The sequence below is a fragment of the Selaginella moellendorffii genome, unplaced genomic scaffold, assembly GCF_000143415.4.
Source record: "Selaginella moellendorffii unplaced genomic scaffold, v1.0 SELMOscaffold_66, whole genome shotgun sequence".
NCBI classification, from domain to species: Eukaryota; Viridiplantae; Streptophyta; class Lycopodiopsida; order Selaginellales; family Selaginellaceae; genus Selaginella; species Selaginella moellendorffii.
Genome location: NW_003314327.1, coordinates 776425 through 791652, shown reverse-complemented (window position 1 = coordinate 791652; position 15228 = coordinate 776425). Strand labels below are relative to the sequence as shown.

Here is a 15228-nt window from a genome sequence, read left to right as displayed (position 1 = left end):
TCCAGTGGCCGTCTTGATCCGCGCCCTCGTACTCCTTCCACGAGACGCTCATCCCCATCCTGGTCAGCAGATCACGGGCCTGCTTTCCCAGATCCAACTCGATCAGGTTATCATCCGTGCCGTGGCCCAAGAACACCGGCGTGGCCAGCAAACTCGTAAACGAATCGCCCAAATCCTCAACCTCTAGACCGAGCTCGCCTCGCAAGAACTCGGACACGCGCTTGACTGCGATCGGCCTCGAGTCCGCGTCCTCCCCTTGATCATGATCGGCCAGAACCTCTTCAATCTTATCAGCGAAGGGAAGCCATCCACTGGCGCCCACAAACGCTCCCAGCCTGTGTCGCCCACAGACTAGCGCGTGCAAGGCCGTTGCTTGCCCCTGGCTGATCCCGCCCAGCACCACCTTGCTCGCGCTCCCAACGCGATCGATCTCCTCCTCGATCACGCGCAGCAGGAAGTCGACCGACTGGCGCAGGCCCTCGACCTGGAGGTGCTGCTTATACCCTATATCGCACAGCGATGGTGCGTCAAACCACTCGCTCATCTCCTCCTCGAAGACGCTCGACCAGCGGGGGCGCGCGCTCGGGAACACCCAGCGCACGCCCGGGAAGCGCTGGAAGAGATTGGCGCTGCCCGAGCCCAGCGTCTCCTCCAGCTCCTCGGCGAGCTCGGTGCCACTGCTTCCACGCCCGTGGAGAAGGATGATCGTGTGCCTGTGCTCGGCGGTAGCGTCGCGAACGAATGGCGCCGGATAGCTCATGTCCGAAGCCCTAATTAACCTGTCAACGGTGACACACATCCTTTTAAGGTTAACAGAAAAGGTGTTCAGGAATATTTACTAACGGAATTCTCGTTCAAATGGCTGGAATATTCGGTCACTTTCGTGCCTTGAGCTCGTCCAAAGCGCCTGGAACCAGCCGGAAGAAACCTCCTTTAGCGAGAGTGTTGAGCGCCTCCTCAATCCAAGCCTGGCAATTCCACGTCTCGCTCTCGTTATCCACAGGCCCTTCTTGGATGGTCGCCACAGCCATCTCGTGATGGATTGCATCGATCTCCCCGCACCAGAGCCTCCAGGAGCCTCGCCGATCGATCCGATCGCTTGTAGACGGGCTGGCGCTTGGCTGCTTCTCCTCCAAATCCACGGCGGCATCGTCGTATGCATTGGGTGGAGGTCCCTGCTCCTTGCGGAAAAGAAAGACTAGCACTTGCCATCGCTTGCAAAAGCACAGTTCTTTCACCTCGAGCTCGGAAGGAGCTTTCTTCTCCCACATTCATAAGCTAATTTTATAGATAATATCTCACATTTAAGATTTAAGAATAAAGATCAAAACGCTGAAAAGAACAAATTTCCTCTCATTGAACTGGACATAATCGAGAATATCTGATTCCGCTGGTGAAAGATCTATAGCACCTTCTTTTTTGCTTGAATCCACTTACTTAGATATGTTAGAAAAACTCTAGACCTCTAAAAGAGTAACAATATATCTAAAAGACAATAAACATAGGGAATTTTAGTGTCTAGACACTGAAAAAGGATGAGGTTTATGCTTGCCTTTGATTACAGTTTTGATTACTATAATTCCACTATCAAAGTTTATTGATATACTTGTTATGTCTTGCAACTACGTTCGTCTACCTTCCAGGTGGAGGATAGCGTCCTGGATCCGACTCGGTGAGATCCGAGGCAAAACCCTGTATGATTGACGTTCCTTTACTACTGTCAGGCTTCCGAGTGGTGTGGTGAGTACAGAAAGCTGAAACTTGGACGCATGTTTATCAGATGACAATGTATATGCTTCGTTTCGACAGGATGCCCACAATTGGAAAATTTCTCGACGAGTCTGGCTGGACTTTGGCGTTCCAGGTTCTCTTCTGAGACGAGGTGGCGACAATGCGTCATGCAAAGCCTCGGGCCCCGCATCGGTTACTAGCTCAGGTAAAGAATTTTGTATCCATTGGTTGATATCACTAAACAACCACCAATCATACAGGGCAAATTTTGCGTCGGATCTCACCGAGTCGGATCCAGGAAGCAGGGACGCTATCCTCTGCTGCACCTGGAAGGTAGACCGAACGTCTCTCGTACGCAACCTCCACCGCCAAATCCATAGTAGTGGGAGCAGTAGCAAGCCAGTCGCTTTTCCATACAAGCTTGATGTGTAAAATAAAAGATTTTGTTTTTTAAAATCCATAGCACAATAAAAAATTGACATATCCACATGATTGGTTAAACAGAATTACCTAGTAAAAAGAGCCAAAAATAGAGAAGGCTGTACTATCGGCTGTAAGCTCGAAGGCAAGCCTGAGCACAACGAAAAGAACCTCGTCCTTTTCAGGAACGTGTCTCCCAAGGGATGACAGTGGTTATAACTCGGGACTCAAGCAGGAGTACCTGGTGCTTGACAACTCCAAGATGATGTGCGTCGAGGCCATGGGCGTGGACGTTGGGTGCGATGCTTTCAATCAGCTGGAACACACCCTAGCACGCACGCCTTTCCAGTGAGGATGAACGCGAGCGGCTTCTTCTACATGTTGGATCTCATGCATCGCCCAGCGGACGTGAAGATGGGAAGGACGGTGGTCGGGCATGACTGGCCGCAGGGAGTGCTCAGTTCCTCGCCGCCTCGGCCGATGGCAGCTTCGGTCGAGGGATCCGATTCTACCTGGGCTTCAAAGAGTACGTGGGGACAGCTCCTGGCACTCTCATTCGAGAGAGTGAAGAGCACTAGTGGTGCTAGCAGCAGCAGTGGTGGTGGTGTGAGAATTGTATTGAGGGACGCAGTGAGCTTTGGGACCGCAGACCTGGAGAGCAGCAGCGTTGATATTGCTCGACGCCTGGTTGCGGAGTGAGGGGGATCGCTGCGGGGCGTGGGGCTTAGCGATGGTGCGTGTGACAGAGTGGGGATTCTAGTGTTCTAGTTGAAGCTGGCCAAAGACATGGTTATGGATGACGAGCCTACTCCTGCTTGCTTCCCTGCCGATGGTGTGTGCATAGATCTGTATTACATCCAGTCCTTTATGCTCCGAAACGACGGGGCGCTTCGAAGTTGACACAGGTCTTTGCCGTGGATGCCATCACTGCAAAGAGTCCCATTGAATCTGGTCGGATGCTCTTTTGTTTTTCCATGCTGTTTGTTTTCTTTTAAATATTTGAGTATTTACAGTCTAAGAGTCAACGGGTTTATTCCAGAATATGCCTTTAGAAAAAAAGTATATTTGTTAGGCTTATGGGCTTATTCTCGAATATTCTTGCAGAGATATTTGTACTAAGCAGGCGGGGATTCGCGCGGCAGCGGCGGCGCTGGACAAGGATGCGGTATCAAGCATCCAAGAAGCAGCAGCAGCAGCAGCAATGCAGGTCTGCGTTGATCTTCCACTCAGCTCGGGCAGGGCCGGGATATAGCGATGCTGGATCAGGCGGGATTCTCAGTGGAACAACCAAAATGCCGCCGGAGGCAACGGCCAGCAGCCGCAATCGCTGGAGAAGCGGTGCTGGCTCGCAGCAGATTTGGAAACCGCAGAGCGCTGGTTGGATGGAACAACCAACGAGTGGAACCAAAGTACGTCGAGTGGTGGTTCTTCGTGGAGCAGCGCTGCCAATGCTGTGATTGCTGTCACAAACACCACTACTCCCGCTACTCCCGCTGCTCCCGCTCTAACACTACCGCTGGAACTGGATGGAACAAGCAGTTTGGGGGCACTTCAACTCTTCCGTAACCACGAGCTACAGGGAGTACTGCTTCAAGTTCACTCGGGGGTACTACGCCGGCATATGAGCACTGTCACTGCCGCCACCTCTTCCACGCCGACCGAGTCTCCAGCGGATCGGGGGCCTCGCTTTGCCGTGACGAAGACGGCTGGCCAAGTACAAGCCGTCGGACGAGAGCTTCTCGTGTGGCTTGGCGGCTCTTCGTTTAGCAAATACGGCAGCGGGAAGACGTGGCCAAATCCAAACTACAAGCGCCGTGACAACTTTGCCTCCTTCAGCAAAGGAAGTGGCAAGATCTGTGGCCGCTTCCACAGGATCGAGTGGTTTCCACAGGATCAACTTTTGCCTCCTCAGGGTCAGCGGCCGTTGCGTCTTCTTCCTTGGCTGGAATATCTTCTGCTGCTGTTGGATTCTCCACCTCGGTTGGTCTTGGTTCTTCCTCCACACTAGGTGCGTTTACTTCCTTGACTTGTCAACTGGCGTTGTCACAACTTTGTTCTGGTGTAGCTGCTTTCTCGGCCTCGTCTGGCGTTGCTTCCTCTCATCTGCTTGTCACGACAAAAGTGGTTTTCAATCGGACAGTGAAAGAGAACCTCAAATAAAATGTTATATAAGGTGTCGCAATCGTAGCAACCCCATATGATTTTCCAATGTGTTAAGTTTAAATTGATGTATAGTTACCCATGTGGTAAATTTTGGTATCAAAAATGAAACATCACCATGGTGTGATGAGCGTGGATCGAACACTCTCGACCTTCAGATTCAGTCTTGACCCTCGCTATCCCCTGGATGTATCTGGTAAAAACGCTTTTCACATTTAGTTTACACTTTAGAATCACATTGTCTCAGTAGTAATCAGAGGGCGATCTTGAAGTCCAGAATATGAGACCACTGCAATCGAGAAGAAAGTTTTCCAAAAACTTAAGGCACGAGATGAAAAATCGTGTTTGATTACCTCACGAGTACCAAGAAGCATTGCAACACTCCAGCCACGCCCGTCCACGCGCTAGGACCAGTCGGAAGCAAAGAATCCTGGATGAGAATTCCAACGGATCCAGCCAATGACACAAACGAAACAACGTAGGCGATGAACAGCCATGCCCTCGATCTGCCAAAACATAGCAATTGGTTACCTTCATATCTAGACGTCCAACTCAAGCTCGAGAGATCGATAGAAATCGCACAAAACAAAGCTAAAGAGATAGAAATCACGCAAAGTACCTGCAGCTCTCATCATCGTAGGGAGAGTAATCCTGAAGCTCCTCTCGTCTCACGCAATTGAACATGAGCGCAGCGAGCGACGCGCAGATCCCTGCCAGAGGAAGAGAAGGACAAATTCGAGCACCACAGAAAGAGCCAGAGCTAGCTGCGGACCTGGCAAATACTGTACAAAGGGCACCGTGACATTGCTGCAAACGATGGCGTCCACCCAGAACCACCATCCCGCGCCAAACACAGCGCCGGCCAGCGACGGGCCCAGTGCGCTCCACACATCGCTCCTCATCGATCGATCGTAATTTGGGAAAAGAACCCTACTTCGGGTCTAGAGCCCTAATCCTTCCATTATAGAATGTTCTGCTATTGCATACTCTTTTTTTCTACTCTAGTTTTCTACTCTCGCCATGTACTTATGGAGCAACTCTACTTGCTCGTGGCATTCATCCATAGAAAGAATGAGAAATGTTCGATCGACTTTTTTTTTTTTTTAAGGTTGTATCTAGATCAGAAGCCTCCATCTTCCACACAACTGGGACTTGGAGTTTTGCCGGTTGCAAAGCTTTTCTCTGCTTGTGACCATTGCTCCACATGTCCTTTTCAGTTTGCTATAAGTAAGTGTAAGGAATATAGTATATTCTAGGATATCAATGGTTTCAATTTTCTGCTGTTAAACTTCTCTTTAATTCGTTTGTAATCAAGGCTGAATACCATGTGTGTTAAAACATGTAATAATAATATCAAATTAAATTAAATTGAGAAAGTCAATTTTAATAAAAACTCACTTGTCTCTTCTCAAGGAACTAGAGTTTCAGCGAGATCCTCAAAATTGGCATTTGAGGTAGAAGGTTTGAGCTTATCTCACATATTTGCATAGTTTTCCTAGAAAAACAACAAGAAAATAGTTTCTACCTTACCATCTTGATCTTCTCAACATATGCTTCAATATGTTTGCCATACTCTAAGCTTTGATGGATGGGACTTAGCAATTAATAATTGAGATTTGCCATATACTCTAGGATGATCTCAACTTGCTAATCAGGGTTAATGACTGTGAAATATTTCCTAAAAAGTAGGGTTAGAATTATAATCAGCAGTAGTGGAACTCAGTAGCTTCAAAGTTAAGTGCAGCTAGGGGCAATGAGTTCTTCGTCCCACTCTTGCCAGCACATTATACTCATCTCGAACATGTGCTTTTGCAACATTAAACAGCTCTCCATGGAAGTAATCTCTTCTGAGGAATAAAGTAATATGTCCTTAAGGTCCTTGACATGTAAAGATCTTCTTATAAGTAACAAACACATATCCCATCAAATAAGGCTGCCCTCTCTTTCAAGGTAAATTGGCCATGCTCCTCATCTGTGTTTGCATTCATCATGTTATCCTAATCCCAAAGTGTGAAATTTGTCGTAAGCAACTATCTTCTTGAAAAATTATGTATCTATGGTCTTGAATTTTTTATCAATGGCTAATCTGCTTGTTTCAGTCTGGAAGCTTGACACAAAAGCAGTAATCCTCTCACATTGTGACTATCCTAAACTCCATATCAAGGTGGCTGTTCCTCCAAGGTCTCCACCAACTTCTCACAACAAGAAGAGCCATGAATGAGAGTCAGCTTCCACTGTTCCTATGCATGCCTGGAAAACCTTGGACAAGTGCCGGGACTTCCTTTGAGGGGAAAGGGACATGTTTGTCCAATGACTACATGCTGTATCACCATTGTTGGTGAACATGTGGTAGCTTAGAAAGATAAACTTGGATTTACGTTGATGTTCAAGGATAATTCCTTGCTATTACGCTTGATATAGCCATGTAGCTTGAAAGCAACGCATGAATGGTAGTATTTAAGGCCTTTCTAAACTTTTAATTCCTCTTCCAAATCCATTAGCAGCTAGTTTTTCATGATTTCAATAATACACTTTGCCCATCATCAGTAAAAGGTATATAAAAACCAAAGCAAATTGCTGCATAAATTACTCAAAGATATCACACCTCTGTTAGAAATTGTTTACTTTTCAAATTTTAAATACTCTTGTTTTTTTATAAAAAATAGCATACTAGTTTTGGGAATATAAAGGCATACATGCAAATTTTTATTTAGTATTTCCCAATGCTTATAACTCTCTTTAATGTTAATTAAGAGCTATGAAGTTCAAAAGATATATGCGAAAATTGTTTTCTCATACACAATTTTTTTTCCTAATACTAAAATATAGAAAAGTTTAAAGATGTTAAAGAATTTTTAAAAAGTAGAGTAAAACTGGAAATAAAAATAAAGAGAAATTTAAAGTAAATTTAATAAAGTCTCATGATTAAAAAAAAGGCTATAAATCACTTAAAAAACAACTAGCATAATCCACTCATTATAAATTGGCTATTATATTGGGAATAAAGTACTTATAAGCTAACATTCATCCCTACTAAAAGACAATTTTTTATTACTTTATGTACTATATTTTTATAAATAGATTATTTTATTTATTAATATAATAAATTAGTTATTATTGATATTGAAAGTTATTTTTCTATTCACAATATGACAATTGAACCATAATGTTGATCAGTTATGATTGTTATGCAAGTAAATACACAATCATTTTTATTAATTATTTTGGAATATAATTTTCATAAATATCTTGGTTAAACTTACTAAAATGAACTAAAATGAAAAACATCATTATATAAAACTTTACAAGTGTAAAAAAATAATTAATTAGTATATATAACTATTGGCTCTTCATTATGATGCACGCATATGCCAACTATGAGCAAGCAAAAGAATCAATTTTTTCTTAATTAAACTCACTCACTGCATATAAATTAAATTGTTTGTTTATATCAAATGATAAAAATTTTCTGAGCTTACAACAAATACAAAAATTAAAATTTTATGGATGAACTCATATGTAGATTATTATATTAGTTTCTTTTGTAAGTAACATGAATAAAATCTTTCGGAAAGAATACGTTATAACTTCGATAAACTTTAAACTTGAACAATCCGATCACTTAAAGTTTATATTCCATAATTATTTGCCACCATTTAAGATATGTATATAAATGTATTTGAAATGACTTAAAAACTACCTAATAACTTTTTATACAATTTTTTTATATTTACATTTATTTTTAGAATAAAACTAGTTGCAAAATTTTAATTTTTTATCAAAAACTAAATTTTTCTAATTTTGATCAATGTTTCATTAATTTATAAGCATAACATCATTTTGAGGCCCAAACAAAAAAACTTCAATATTTAGTAAGTTTTATAAATGAATATTTAAAATTGTTAATTAATTTTTTTTATTTTCTAGCTCGGGGATGGCTTCTCAATAATTCAAAGTGTAATATTTTTCAAAGTTTGGAACAATATTATCCCTAAAAAAATGTTATATTGTTATGGGATAAAAAATATGCTAAACTAGGATAAGCAATTACATTTAAAAACACAATATCTAAAATTTCTATAGTTATGCCATTTTGATGTTGTTTAAAAAAACCTTTATAATAAAGTAGTTTATATTATAAATATTTATTAATAGCCAAAACAAGGGTTGTTAAAAGAAAGTTTTTCATTCATATGAATTTTTGTTTAAAAATCTCTTTACTACATCTTAATTTAATTTAACAATATTGTATGTAAATCATACTTGCCTAAGAATAATAATTTATTTTTATTTGTTTGTTTAGAATATATATATATATATATATATATATATATATATATATATATATATATATATATATATATATATATATATTGTTTATTGAGATGTAAAAATGATCACTATAGTTTTTTATCGAGATCTAAATCTTCATACACATGCACATAAAAGATGTGTTAGTACATAGATTCAAATGAGAATTTTTAAAACTTTGGGGTAAATTAATTCAAAACTTCTTTAGCTAAAATAAATTAAAAGTTTCATATACACAAATACAAATATATAAAATATATATATTTCAACTAAGAAAAAATGATTAAACTCAATCATTTAATCCGGGAGTGTTATAAAAGCTGGATCAAGTTTTTAGATATTTAAATATATGTTAAAATGCATCTAAAAGTTATGGCATAGTTAGGGATTATTTTGGTGTACAAGATCAATATATAAGGCTATGCTAAATATCAAAATATAATTAAAAACATTTACATTAAATAAAAGAATTAATTGTAGGATTTGCATTTGATAATAAACCACACTAACCAAAAAAATTGTTTAGTTTTCATAAAGTAAATTTTACTTGAAATTATTTTCAAAGAAAAAAGTCTACAAATAAATAAAGAACATATAATAAAACATATTTATCAATTGATGTTTTTAGAGAATAAAGTGGTATTTTTAAAGTATATCTATGAAAAAAATCTTTAGCACCTTACAAGCTTGAAAACAAAATTCTTTTAAAATATTACTATCCTAGAAGCACAAGGAAATTTTAGATTTTTTATTTGTAAAAGAACTAAGAAGACATAAAAGATTTGATAAATAATTCATGTAAGGCAATTTTTTTTTATTTCTACCTATTTTTTGTTAGGCTAGTGCTTTAATAGAATGAAAAATGTATTTAAATAATTGAAAAAAAAATTAAAATCTTATACAGTGTGGTATTTATTTTATTATTGGTTGGTTAATATTTTTTTTTATTTATTTGTGTTATCTACTGCTTGTGAGTTGATAATGTATTGCCTATATTTATTTTGATCTTAACAATATAATTATGTAGTAGAAAATCTATTACATTTCAATTGGTGAAAAAAATGAAAAATCTGTGACATGAAAATTAAATATTACTTGTAATACTTCACATATTTAATAAATACAAAACACATATATAAACTCTATTAAGTCTTTAACTTTGGATGTTAAAGAAAACATTGAAGGGATAAAGATAAAATACTTAAGAGACCACATTAGTTTTACACAAAAACATTATACTTATTGCAAAATATATTTAACAAAATCTAATCTCAATGCTGTTATGGTGGATGTGTAGCAATAACACACGACTTTAAATAGTTTATTTTGATTTATAAATTGCTAAATGGAACGTTATATCAAGAGAATTTAAAGAAGCTAAAGAAAAAAATTATAAGAATGCATTGGCATTGGCATTATGTGGTGAATATTGAAATAATACATAATAGACCATATTATTTTAAAATTTATGGTCAAGTGTACCACTTAATAGATACTATCGTCCAAGAAAGTCACAAAATAATTATTGTAATAAAAAATGTGTGCACGCATGTGTGTGTGTGGGTCTATATATATATATATAATAATTTATTGCATGAAATGAGAGATAAACCAAAAATGACATTTATGAAAAGTGAAAACACAAAAATATATAATGTACTAAAATCAAATGAAGTTGCTGGAATTTTCACACACCCTAGTAGCAAGCCTTTATTTAATTATAGTTTCGAATATATTTTAAAGGTGAGGCAATGCAAGAAATATCAATTATATCATTATGTTGTGATTTTATGATTTACCTAATACGTTTTTCAAATGAAAATAATAATCTAAAATATATAAAAAAAAGGTCTAAGTTTAATAATTTATTCAATTTTTGGCTTGCTTAATGATATATTTAGTATTTTTAATAATAAAGTTGTTTGTTAGATAATAGAATATCCTAGAATATTCAAGCATATTCTAGATACCTAAATCAAACCGCACAAAAAGTTTATTATTTGTGGTTTAATAAGAGATAGTGTAAAAAGTATTGACTTGAGGAAAATTATCACAATAATATGTGATATGGTCTTTTTAATTTTTTTATTCCTTCATGCTAGAAAACTTGTCAAAATTTAATGACATAGATTTCATCAAATGCATAAGACATATAAATTAAAACTACCACGATGCTATGAGTTTAATAAGAAACTATAACGGTGTGCTGTGAAACATGGCCCATGGTCATAGGAAGTGTTCGGCTTCCTCCTGTACCCATGCTGTCCAGTTTGATGTTGCAAAGTGACTCTGTTGCATATACAAATCTCTGTCTGAATGTCAAGAAGGGTGAGTCGGTCTGCCTTGTTAGTAATTGGAGGGGAAAGCTCTACATGGTGTGGTTCAATGTGGAACGGAAGTGTAAGTTCAGAATTGAGGAAATTACTGTGGAGTCTGGTGAGGTGATCACATTACTCATAGACTCGATATTTGTGTCTACTTCCGTGGTCAAGCTGGCCATGGGTAAGTAGTCTCTCGTATGATCTACATTCAGGTACTTGGACTGAAATAAATGACATGCCTTCTTCTGTTTCCTAAAGAGGCTTAGATATGTGGAAGAATTGGCTCAGATAATGGAAACAGCAGCAGCTAAGAGCATGTCTTTTGGAGAAGGAGAAGAACTCTATCACACCAGTCTAATGAGAGTATTAGCAGATAACCATATACGCGAGCTCAAAGGATTCCTTTAGCTGCTGGAGCTCATGGCAAAGCATCAGCATCAGCATTGGCGGCATTGGCACAAGAAACATAGGCCATAGCCAAATCCCCTGTTTTTAGGGTTTTTTGTTTTATTTAGGGTATTAGATGTGGTCGCGACGCCGAGCAGTCCGGATTGCGCTCTACGAATGCGAGCATCTGGCGCAGCATCTGCCCAGCACAGCTTCGGAATCGTGCCGATCCTATCTCGCGCTCCTCCAGGCGGCATTCGATCACGTTGCGGCGCGCTTGATCCCGCATTCATCGATCACGCTTACCAGTTGAGCAGGAACAAATGCCGGCGAAATTCGTGTTCTCTAATCAGATCCATGCAGGCTTCGATGTCACGGAGCGCCAATATCCTGATCGAGTCCAAAATTTCGATGGGGTTCTCATCTCGGGCTCTCTCAGCGGCGTGTACGAGCCAAAGCCATGGATCAGACGGCTTCTTCAGGTTTCCAAGCTTGCTTTCACGTCGATGAAAGAGCCAATCCTTCTTTTTCTTTCTTTCTTTGGAACAGGAAATTTTATGGCTGGACAAGAACAAGGTAAAGACCTGCGGCATCAGCTTTGGGCATCAAGCGATTGCTGCTGCTTTTGGAGGATCCGTGGCTCCGAATCCAAAGGTAGACTCTTTCTTCGTTTTTTATTCTCCTTTTTGGCTCTCGGAGGACTGAGTAAATAGACTCAGCTTGGCAGGGGTCGGAGGTGTCCGTGAAAGAAGCCAAGCTCACCGATTTGGCCAGGCAGCTATTCGAAACAAGCAAGGAATCGTTCAAGCTTCACTACCATCACAACGATGCGATCCTTTCGCTTCCTCCGGACTTCTGGGTGCTTGCTTCCAACAATATAACTCAGTACCAGGCATTGGTAAGCAAACTAAGAGTGCTTTCCTTGGTTCTAACACTCATCTGGATCGATCGAACGATCGCTCTCGTGGAACCAACAGTACAAACCTCACCACTTTCTCACTTTCTGTGGGTAAGTTCCCTCTGTCTTAGACAATGCAAGGAAAGGTTTTGATCGTTTTTCCGTGCTCTAGGCATCCAGATTACTCGCACCATCCCAAAGTCCTGGAATTCCTGCTCAAGATTGACAGGAAAAATGGGTGGGTCACGGACGAGATCGTGAGACAAGGACTCAAATCCATCGGCGACGAGACGGACTACGAGTGGATCGTAGAAAAGATCCTCCACTTCTACATGGGTGATCTATGGAATGATGCCCAATCGACGGCGGATATCCACTGCCCGTAATCCACGCCCTAAAAAGTTTTTCCAATCCTTGTAGACTTTTCCTTTTTTCTCGCCAATTTAGGGTTTTTAGATCGTCGATAGGGCAATGAGCGCGGAGGAGGCCTCGACGACGGCAGCTCCCAGCGCGGCGGCCACGGTTCACATTCGCTGCTCCAACGGCACCAAGTTCTCGGTCACGGTGGATCTCAAGAGCACAGTCCGCGGATTGAAATCCCTCCTCGTCGAGCGCTCCGAGGTCCCGGCCGATCAGCAGCGCCTAATCTACAAGGGACGCGTGCTCAAGGATGAGAATTCCCTCGACAGCTACGGTAAGCCGCAAGAAATTTTCCTCTCTGGGATTCTCTGGCTAGGGTATTTACTCCTCCCTTCTCCCCTCGCGAAATTCTTCCAGATCTACAAAACGATCACACAGTCCACCTCGTCCGCGGCGCCCCGCCTCCCGGCAGCGCCCCGGCCGCTCCATCGCCAGCGTCGCCATCCCCAGCAGCGGCTCCCCCGGCAGCAGCTCCTCCCGGCGGGATTGGGGCCAACATGCACGGTGGATTCTTCGGCGGGGCCGCGGCGCCGCTGGGCACCGCCACGACGCTGCCCGAGTTCCAGCAGGTCCAGCAGCAGCTGATGCAAAACCCGAACCTCATGCGCGAGATGATGAACATGCCCGCCATCCAGAGCCTGATGAGCAACCCGGAGCTGATGCGGACGCTCATCATGAACAACCCGCAGATGCGCGAGATCATCGACCGCAACCCCGACCTGGCGCACATCCTCAACGATCCCGCCACGCTCCGCCAGACGCTCGACGCCGCCAGGAACCCGGAGCTCATGAGGGAGATGATGAGAAACACCGACCGGGCCATGAGCAACATCGAGGCTTCGCCCGAGGGATTCAACATGCTGCGGAGGATGTATGAGACCGTCCAGGAGCCGCTGCTCAATGCCGCCACCATGGGTGGCACCGGGGCCGAGGGAGCCGACGCTCAGGCCAATCCTTTTGCCGCTTTGATGGGAAGAGCTCCAGCGGCTACCACGGCGCCAGCGGCCGGGACTGGCGATCCGAACCAAACACCAGCGGCTGGGACGGGAGCTACCGTGCTTCCCAACACCGCTCCTCTTCCAAATCCTTGGAATCCCGCGGGTACTTGGTTCCTTCTCTTTCGAGCTTTCCATTGACTTCCTTTGGTCTTGTACAGCGAGAGAGACGACCACCACCCCAGGACAACAACTCAGTACGCTTCCGCCTTTGGGATTTCTCGGAGGCATGGGTGATGGTAACGCTGGAGGCCTGGGCGCGCTGGGTGGGCTTGGAGGACTGGGAGGGATCGAGCAGATGTTGCAAAACCCGGGAATGCTACAGGCAATGCAGTCAGTTCTTTCCAACCCCCAGTACGTTCAGCAGGTCTGTGTGTTTGCGGATTGATGATTGAAATGCAGTCATGGCTTTCGTGATCCTTGCAGGTCCTTAACATGCATCCGCAGCTCCGGAACATACTGAATGCCAACCCCCAGTTCAGAGAAATGATGCAAAACCCAGAGTTTCTCCAGCAGATGACCAGTCCGGAGAGCTTACAGGTTTTTCTTTCCTTTTTCTCCTTTTCTATCGTTAACTTTCTTCTCGTTTACGCTGTGGTCACAGCAAATGCTTGCGCTCCAGCAGAGTTTGCTAGGCCACCTGGGTCGACAGCAGCCAGGGCAGTAAGTTGTCACTCTTGAAAACTCTCTATGGTTTACTTACACCGTTTTCCTTCTCTCTTAGGGACCAAGGCTTGGGGCAAGGAGGCTTGGGAGGAGCCGCTGGCAATGTCGATTTAAACTCGTTGCTAGGAATGTTTGGCGGCCTTGGAAGCAATTTTGGTGCGACTCCCGAAGGTTTGTACTTTGATTTTATTGTTTTTCCAGTGCTGTACATCGTGTTTTTCTTTTGTGTTGGCAGTGAACGCTCTACCCCCGGAGGAACTGTATGCGACGCAGCTATCGCAACTTCAAGACATGGGTTTCTATGACACGCAAGAAAACATCCGCGCCTTGTCGGCAACCAATGGCAATGTACATGCAGCTGTTGAGCGTCTGCTAGGAAATCCTTGAGACGAGATTTCAATCGAAACAAAAAAAAAATCAGAGGGGCATGATTACATGTCTTTGGTCTCATTGCTTTCTTTTCTCTTTTTTTCTATAAATTCTCTATGGCATTCCATAACCTCTATTTGAACTTTGAATGCGCCACATTTGCATTTTATTGGATTGCATGAAAGTTGGTCCCGCTTTCTCAAAAATATAAGCTAATAGTTTGTAAAATTTAGCAGAATTTAATAAATTAGGCTATATAGTCTGATATATATTCACTTTTAGGTTAGCAAGAATAGCATACCTGGGATTGGCGTCTGCAAGGAATGGAGATCTTAGATTCAGAGTGCAGAGAATACATACTCAATCCCCCGAGTTTAGCGCAGCGCGGAGGCAGCAGCGCGGCGAGGATTATGTCCTCCTCACTGCCTATAACGGCAACTGGGATCGTATCCCTCGACCACAGCAAATCTGTGTATGGACCAAAATCGCGTACAGCCACCATGGATGAAGATACCTCTCCCACCCGGCTCCTTTGACATCGTCACCTCCT

The 15228-nt window shown here is 42.2% G+C and overlaps 3 protein-coding genes across 3 annotated transcripts; 2 read left to right on the top strand and 1 right to left on the bottom strand.

The window, feature by feature from the left end:
• Positions 1-4352: 4352 nt before the first annotated feature.
• On the bottom strand, positions 4353-5255 carry LOC9649678 (transmembrane protein 50 homolog). The gene is made up of 4 exons (XM_002985142.2): positions 5084-5255; positions 4931-5021; positions 4665-4817; positions 4353-4600 (listed from the first exon to the last, which is right to left on the bottom strand). The coding sequence occupies exons 1-4, from the start codon at positions 5211-5213 to the stop codon at positions 4555-4557; spliced, it is 420 nt and encodes a 139-aa protein (XP_002985188.1). The 5' UTR covers positions 5214-5255; the 3' UTR covers positions 4353-4554.
• Positions 5256-11446: 6191 nt separating this feature from the next.
• Positions 11447-12656, top strand: LOC112340554 (putative glutamine amidotransferase-like protein C13C5.04). Its single transcript, XM_024659189.1, has 6 exons — positions 11447-11638; positions 11694-11812; positions 11880-11984; positions 12058-12228; positions 12308-12339; positions 12401-12656. Exons 1-6 carry the CDS (start codon positions 11467-11469, stop codon positions 12612-12614), a joined length of 813 nt encoding a protein of 270 aa, XP_024514957.1. The 5' UTR covers positions 11447-11466; the 3' UTR covers positions 12615-12656.
• Position 12657: 1 nt separating this feature from the next.
• Positions 12658-14812, top strand: LOC9649677 (ubiquitin domain-containing protein DSK2a). Its single transcript, XM_002985253.2, has 7 exons — positions 12658-12922; positions 13006-13749; positions 13805-14010; positions 14070-14183; positions 14248-14306; positions 14368-14480; positions 14545-14812. The coding sequence occupies exons 1-7, from the start codon at positions 12700-12702 to the stop codon at positions 14694-14696; spliced, it is 1611 nt and encodes a 536-aa protein (XP_002985299.1). The 5' UTR covers positions 12658-12699; the 3' UTR covers positions 14697-14812.
• Positions 14813-15228: the final 416 nt, after the last annotated feature.